Source organism: Rhagoletis zephyria, unplaced genomic scaffold (genome assembly GCF_001687245.7).
Source record: "Rhagoletis zephyria isolate East Lansing unplaced genomic scaffold, Rhagoletis_zephyria_1.1 Rzeph_scaffold_04084, whole genome shotgun sequence".
Lineage (NCBI taxonomy): Eukaryota > Metazoa > Arthropoda > Insecta > Diptera > Tephritidae > Rhagoletis > Rhagoletis zephyria.
In genome coordinates this window covers 46,265-54,684 of record NW_016161167.1, presented here as the reverse complement: position 1 = coordinate 54,684, position 8,420 = coordinate 46,265, and the positions used below count along the sequence as shown (strand labels likewise).

Sequence of the window (8,420 nt, the reverse complement as noted above, 5' to 3'; positions counted from 1 at the left end):
TAAATTCGAAAAAGTGCATACTTTGTTACGAGAAGGGTTGCAACAACCTATTGGCGCCATCATCTGCTATCCGAAGTAATGCAATGCTTAGCTTTTGGCTGGGAATCGCTAGTTTTGTGTGTTTTACATTTTTAGTTTGAAGTAAATAGAATTTTGTCGTAATTAAAGCTAAATATCTATTAAAAACTATGTCAACTATTCCTTAATTCGAATAAAAAAAAAGAATTAAATTTGTGTTGGTACTCCAATTTTTATTAATTACATCTTATTTATGAACATATAAATAATAAATATACATACATACATATGTACATAATTAGTGAGCAGTTAAAGCAAATGTTAGTGCGTATTTATACTTTTTTTTTGAATATAAAATATTTATGTCTTATTGTTAATATTAATGTATGTAATGTTTGTGTATTGGTAAACATATTGCAAGCCACTTCATTTTAGACGCCACATTGTTAGCAGAGCAGCAGCAGCCAATAGTCCATTTGAAAGCAGCAAATATGCCGCACCGTTATTCACTGCCTTCGTATTGCAATTTGTTGTATTGCAAACTTGGCAACTCTCGTTGGTAGTGTCATTGCAAATCAGCTTATCAGTGTCGTCCAAATCAACAACGCAGCCGCGAATAACTAAGTCATTATCTATAAAAAATAATAATGAAAAACAATAAAATTATAATGAAATATTATTAAATAACATGAAATGAAGTAAAATAAAATGAAGTAAAATAAAATAAAATAAAATAAAATAAAATAAAATACATGCAGTACTTGATGCCATCTTCGGTAAGTTCGGAAATGCAGCCGCGTGTAGTGACATTTGTGTCAGCTGGAAAAATAAATAAATAAAAAGTGTGGAAAAGTTTATTTTAATAACAAAAAATATATAACGATGTTATTCTTGTTATCCGACATTTTTATTGACATTTTCAGTAGATACATACATATGGGTGTTTCCATGACATTCCTACGACTTTAGAGTTAAATAAATCATACGAAAACGGATGTCACTTATAAAAAAAATGCTGTTGTGTAGCCTTTATACTGTCCTTTGGTTGACAAAAAAAAAATGACGTGCACTTGCAACACTCGTGCCGGGAAAATCGATGAAATGGAGGGCATAACGGACGTGACAAAAACAGAAGTGGTTTCAGAGATCATGCAAAACTCTGCAAATTCTGTGAGATTTTCCTTTCTTAACTATTCTTTAAATAAAGCAAAATTACGGACCATTACAACCGGTTCATACTTAATCAGAAGCAATTGTTTTTGGTTTTATTTTGAATTAAATTGTGATGTGCGTGAGATTTTTCCCCCATACAATATTTTTACTTATAATAAATATATTATTTAATTTTATCAGTTCTCCTCTCCACCGTTTCGAGGTTTTCATAACTTTCTTTCGCCATCTGATTACCGAGTTTAAAGTTATAAAATCTTTTGAACTAGAGATGGGTGCGGTATATCGGGACCCGCAAAATCCACGGTATTAATTTCAAAATGGCCGGAATGGAACGAACAGCAAGGCAAAAAAAAATCACAAGATATCAGATCTTTCAGCATTTTTTTATTATTTAAATTAATTAATCGGGATGAGTGGGATCGAGATTGATTAACTTAGTCCCATGCCCATCACTAGTTTGAACCCATTTACTTGCATTTTCGGTTTACATTTTCATGGAAACACCCATATGTACACTTGTGGTCAGCTGATTAAGTTAAATAACATTTTGATCAGTTTTGGCCTTTTTTATTTTGTCTATTTAATGTTTATATTTTTTTTTTATAAACGTTTAGTACATTAAATAACAATTCAAACTTCGTACAAAATTTATAAAAATTTAAAAAAAAACTTAACAATTACACCCAAAAATTTTCAAATTTTTATTAAAAATATTTCGAAAAATTTTGGGCATGCAGTTTTATAGCCCATTGAATTTTACTAGGTTAAAATGATTTTGATTTTTGATAATTTTTTGCTAACGGTGCTGGGCATTTTCCTCCATATAAAAGTAATTGTCCAACATATCTTATCTGGGTGAAAATGCCCCACACGGGTAACCAAAAAAATTATCAGAAATCAACGCGATTTTCTATAGTCTTGTTAGGCTATGCAATTTGAATATCTAACATTTTTTTAAATATTTTTAATAGAAATATTGAAATTCTTGGGTGTAATTGTTAAAGTTTGTTTAGTTTTTATAAATTTTGTACGAAGTTTGAAATGTGGATTTATGTGGTGCTAGTTATTTAATGAGCTAAACTTTTATAAAAAAAAAATTTAAAAAATGAAATAGCAAAAGAATATGTCCAAAACTGGTCAATATGTAAATAAACTTAATCCGCTGACCACAAAGGTATGTATGTATATTTGCTTGGCCGCATCCATTTCGTATTGCCACAGATATGCTTAAGAAATCACTCCCTTTTTCTTTGAACTCATTTTGCGTCTAAGGTTCCTGTTTTTAGAGCTCTTAGGAATTCAATTTGCTCTAAAATTTTTCTTTCTGGAGTTTTCTTACTCAGAACCTAGTTTTAAATCATACTGAATGAATTATTACATAGTTCTTACGTCTCATTTATAATTCCTTGTAATCTGTATGAAATGTAATACTTTCTGAATTATAAAAAAGAATAAATTTGTTCCCAGTTAAATAACAATTTCACCTCTCTAACTATTAACCCACACGGTGGGGACCTATATTTTTTAGACCTCGAAAAACCTTCTCGCAAATTTTGTTTAAGGTATCCCACTTGCGGGGATTTATTGTGTACTGATCTCTTAACTCATCCTTATCTAGCGGCTTCGATAATTTATCAATAGATATTTCTCTACGAAACCGATACTTTCGATTATTGATCAAAACCATCGATAAATATTTCGATAACGAATTACAGCAACGGGTTGCAAACAAAATAGTACACAATCAATGCAACAAACTAAACCACTTTGAAAACAAAAAAAAAAAAACTTAACTCACCCTTATAGAGCGTATAGCAACCATTTTGTTTATCCCCATAGCTTTACAATTGACAGCATTTCCTGGTCCTGCAGCGCAGCCTGTATCCGTGGTGCTAGAGCACGAATAGCAGGTGAGGAATTGGTCAGCGCCGAGAGCAGCAGCAGGGGTGGGAGCAGGCGCCAAAGTGCCAATAGGTTCAGGACCTACCGGCTTCCAGCTTATGGATAGGCTTATCACCTCTCCCTCACTCACTTGCGCCGTATTATCATTTTCTCCAACCGAAGTATCATGCCCGCCTTCATTCATATCATCTTGCTCAGCACTGTTCGGTCTACTTCACCTTTCTCTGCCGATAGCTTTGCTTCCCTCGCCGCTATTTTCACTCGCATTTTGTTGTTGTTTACTTGACTCGGCCACGTATGGTCAACTTTCGCTGATTCATTGCCATCTGCTGCGTGCGGTTGTTCTTCTTCCTCAGTCGAAGTAGCCACTTCCATGGCTGGTGCATCGGCGGGGTAATCTGGAGAATTTGGTATAATTTCAGGTTTCGCTATTGGTGGTGGCAAAATTGGTGCTGCTAAATCTATTTCTGTAGGCCCTTTTTCAGCGCTAACTTCTACTGACTCTGCCTTGTCTGAATTGTTAGCTTGCTCTGGTTTTATCTGTTCTCCAGTTGGCTTTGACGCATCCACTTCTTCTGCAGACTTTTCCTCTTTTTCAGTACTTTGCCCGTTTTCCTTGTTATTTATTGTTTCTTCGCTCTCTGTCTTTGCAGGGACAGTATCTTTCTTCTCCTCCTGACCGGCAACACTCACATTTTCTGCTCCAGTTCCAAAAATTTCAATTGTATCCGCTAGATCAGTTGATGCTTGAGCGTCCACTTTAGAGCTTTGCGTCGTCGCAGCCATCTGTAGAGCTAGTGGCACCGGCAACGTGGTCCTCTGTGGTCCATTATCCTTTTGTTCGGTCATTACACTCTTCTGGCTTTCGTCATCCATCAAGCATATGTATTCGGTTTCGGCGTCGGTGGCTAGAGGAAAATAATTAAAAGAACGTATTTAAGAAATGAAAAAGTTTGAGCTTTTCCAAATGACCTTCAAAGGACTTTAATTGCAAAGTATTAAATATTCTAATTATCGTTTACCCATCGCTATTGTGCAACCCTCTGATTTGCATTCGACTCTCTTGCGCAGCCTAGCATCGTCTGCGGGTGGGCACCTAGGTAAAGCGTTTCCTTGGCATTGTTTACAAAGCTCAGCAAAATCTGAAATGATGATAAGTATGCATTTTTGAAACTCCTTTAACTATAAACTGACATTGTTGACTCATTTACTTATTCTCTATAAAAAAAAGTTGAATACGAAGGCAGAAGCCAAATGCAATTCATTGCTTAAACAAGATACATAGAATTTCCTCTGCCTTTTCAGTGGTAACATGAAGCGATTTGTTTATTTTTTAAATTCAAGTGGTGGAGGTAGGCGTGGCTAATATACGGCGAGGAAATTAGAATAAGAGGTTGGATATACGCAGAGTGGAGTGAGGGCAAGTAAGCCACACAAGCATATAATAATCAAATACAATCCAAGGGTTGAGCTTTCGCTTATTTCCTGGCCACTCGGAGTTAACGAATTTCTAAAAAAACAAACAATACGAAATTCTGGCAAAATTTGTATCTAGCGCAAATGACAGAGCAAAGGCGGTGACTAGAAACTACCTGATAGACTGCACAGGAGAAAACATCATTTATTTACTTTAAGCCATTAGAAAAGGTATGGCTTCCCTCTGCATAATGGGGGCGCTAAGGAAAACCCTTGTGGCTACTTTGAAATGATACTGAATTGCTGCAAATAGACGTTGAAACAAGCGAAACAAGTTTTTAGATTGACGGCGATATATGAATTTGGGACTGCAATAGGGATAGCCGTTCTGCTGGTAATGCAGTTACAGTTGGACGGCTATACACAATCCCGACTCTTGCGTCCTCATTCGCACACTTTGGGCAACGTGAGCAACCCATGTGCGAGATGCGGAACCAATTCGAGTGGAGCCTTGGGTCACGGCATAAAGAGAGGGAACTGCGGTGGGGTCACTCCGACTTATTCGGGTTAAGGGCTCACTGAAGTCTGCAGCGTCTGTTCACCATAAGGACGTCTGCTTGGAGCAAACGGCTCGCTTTTCAAGCACGTATTCGGTTGAGAAACCTCCCTCCCAGCAATGGGCTGTGTGCTGGGCTTGGGACCCGCCACATAAAACAGTTTTCCAATGAAAAGAGCAATCCTCGATCCTCGCAAACAAAACAAGGACTACGATTTACGGATATGCACATGAAATGTCCGGACCCTCTATAGGGAAAGCATCTCTATCCAATTGCTGGATGTCATCACAAATACCACTACTACTGGATGTCATCGCAAAATAAGACAGCGCACAAATTTGGTATAGGATTTGTGGTTGAACGGAAACTCCGACACCTTGTCTCCCGGAGCGAATCAGTTGGTCCTCTAACAATAACATGAAGGCCTTATCGATTTCAGAACCCTGCCGACGTTTTTTTTTCTTAACCGGTGGCTCATAACCATTATTCGTAACTCGCAAAAGTTGGGAAGAAATTCCCGTTAATAGGAAAACGTTTTCCCAATGCAGCATTAGCTTTCTAAAGCCGAATTGGTGCGCATTTTCAAACTGAAAACCGAAATTTAATTTAACATTTTCTAAAAATAAAGCACAAAATTAAAAAAGAACCTGATAAGTCCTAAGAGTTTAAGCCAACAGCTTCAAAAATTGGCTGCAATAATGTAAAGCAATTAAAACTCACCGCTTGTGCTACCAAAGTCTTTTATCCATCCACTAATTTATCTCGTGAAAGATGTGGTAAACACAATAATCTCAATAATCTCAGAACATTGACCAATTTTTCAAAAAGTTTTAAGCAAAAATACCTAATTTTGCGTCAGACCTCCAACTTTAACACTAATTTTAAAAAAGGGAGTTCATCAATTTGTGGCTCAATTAATAAACAATTATCATGGAACTTGTGTTTGACATAACTTCCATGCATCAGGTCTGTGGAAGTCATGTCTGACTTTACTCCCATGGACCAAAAATCTATCGATGGTAGTAATTTCACGACATAATTTCCATGGAACTCATGTCATGGTTCGGTGGAAATTATGTCCGTGGAGGTTATGTCGAAAACCCAACTGACGCACCTATAGACTATACAGTTCGGAAAATGTGTGATGTCTCCAAAGTGGAGCTCCAGATGCTCATTATATTCGCTTAAATTGTTATCATACAGAATAATATGCACTAAACTCCAATTGACCAGGTATTCATATAAGCTTAAATTCGGAGTTTGTTGTTGCCAGGAAAAAGGANTCTTAGGGAACTTTAAGAGCTGACGTTCAAATACTTAAGTAATTTGCCCAGTTTATAAGAAAACGGTCAAAGGAAAAAATTTCATTATTTTGTTTGTGTGAATAGTAGTGTCGAAGAAATTTCGACATCTGATTTCTCACACTTTCCTTACGAAATAATGGACCGGACAAAAATTTTAGAAAACCGTAGTAGAAGGCGAAGCAAATTTCTTATGAACTGCATACTGCCGTAGGGTAAGAAGGCTTCCTCACGTTTCAATCGTTCCACTTTTATTTCTCATGCTCGAATTTCGCATGCCGGCGGAAGTCGGGCCCGCACGCTGGTAATTAAAAATTCATTCCGACCAAACTATATCGAAATGCACTATTTGGAATTTTGCAACAAAAATTACACAGTGTACTGTTCTACTAAAAAACCTCGCGCTGCCTGAATATCATTGAAAAATATTAATGTTGGAAAATTCGGTGCCCACTTGAGGAAGCCTTACCCTTAAGGAAATAGGACACAAGAAAATTTCTTCGAAAATTCTTCAGCGTTATTTTCAATCGGAGATTGTTGTTTTTCTTGAGAGCTTAAGAGGAAAACAAATGAGCATTCAAAACCAAATACTGGTATACATTTTTGGCTATTTAAAACTATAGGCTAAATTTTTTATAAATTTAAAAATATCAAAAAATTATGTCCACTTGTTAAAAAACCAACAATTATCCTCACATTTACGTTCAGTTTGAAATTGTCAAGAGATTATGTTCATATTTGAAGTTACCAAAAATGTATGTTCAGTTGTAATATCTATAAAAAGTTCTATGCTCAATTGACAAAATTGTATGTCGAAAAATTTCAGTTAGGTTTCGAAGGTACCAAAAATTTATTTCCACTTTTAAAGCTACTAAGAAGTTATGTCCAAGTTTTAGAGTACCAAATATTTTTTTTTAAGAATTTATTTTCGGGCTTCAAATTGGTAATCATCAAAGTTTTATGTCCGGTTTTTTTTTCGAAGCGTTTAAATGTCCTTCCTATACGAGTAATAATTTTTTCCCCAAGAAGATTAAGGCAAAGTTTGAACCTCTACAAGTTATGTGGTGCCAATTCCGTTCTTTTATATAATTTTCTGCGTTCTTTTTTGGAATAGGGGAAAGTCATTTTGATTTTTCTGTCATCCAGCACAGCTGGAGTGAAAAGTTGTTAAGAAGAATTATTCAGGAGCTGGATAAACTATATATTACGAGCACAACTTAAATATTAAAAATTTCTTTTGAAAATTAGGTGGAATGTATAATTTTATTTAAATATTTTTGTTATATATATTTTTTTTTTAACGCACAAATATAACGCACTGTTTTTTTTTACTTATTTAAATGTTATTTCCTTCGAATAATTTTTATTATTACACAATTTGATCGATCATTACCGTTTTCTTGTACATCAGCTTGGATTTGAAAAATCACTAGCCAGCTCATAAAAATACACAAAATGGCGGTTTTCATATTTTTTTTGCGGTTTATTTTTATAACTTTTATATTAACACTCTAAAACTCTGTCCACACGCGACCGACTCCTTTACGCTACTCGAACCGGAAAATAACGGGAAAGGGCTTTTTAATAAACCCATTTGGTTAGTGTGTTGGTGCGGTTTACAGGGTGTTTAGAGTTATAGGAAAATAAAAGAAAAAATGTTGTATAAAATAACGAGTTTTTCTCCGCGATAGGTTGGCATTAATTAAAGGTGATCGGGATTTTAGCCAAGCCTTTGGGATCAGCCAGGGTTAAAAAGGAAATTATTCCGGTAAATTTTTTTTTCATTTCAGCCTCTTTTATTTTATTTTACTTTGTTAATTTTTTTACTTATTTTACATTATTCTTTTTTAGTTTTTTATTCTTTTATTTTTTGTTTTCTTAAATTTAAATCAACTTAACTTTTATTTACATTATTCTTTTTTGAATAAACACTTATTTTTATTTTTTTTATGTTCCTTCATTTGTTTCGCTTTGCTTTTTATTTAATTTTTGTTTCAAATTTGGATTTTATTTTATTAACCGTTTCTTTTCACTTACTTTATTCTTTTATACT

The 8,420-nt window shown here is 35.0% G+C and overlaps 2 protein-coding genes across 3 annotated transcripts in view; both read right to left on the bottom strand.

Moving 5' to 3' along the window:
- Positions 1–7: 7 nt before the first annotated feature.
- LOC108370243 (prestalk protein-like) overlaps positions 8–8,420 on the bottom strand; it is a 20,670-nt gene continuing 12,257 nt past the window's right edge. For both annotated transcript variants that reach the window (XM_017625541.1, XM_017625543.1), the window contains one exon: positions 8–650. In XM_017625541.1, coding sequence (XP_017481030.1) covers positions 445–650 — 206 coding nt within the window. In that variant the 3' untranslated portion in view covers positions 8–444. The remainder of the gene's footprint in view (positions 651–8,420) is intronic.
- On the bottom strand, positions 3,179–7,943 carry LOC108370244 (microtubule-associated protein futsch-like). Its single transcript, XM_017625544.1, has 3 exons — positions 7,761–7,943; positions 4,116–4,235; positions 3,179–4,001 (listed from the first exon to the last, which is right to left on the bottom strand). Exons 1-3 carry the CDS (start codon positions 7,834–7,836, stop codon positions 3,274–3,276), a joined length of 924 nt encoding a protein of 307 aa, XP_017481033.1. The 5' UTR covers positions 7,837–7,943; the 3' UTR covers positions 3,179–3,273.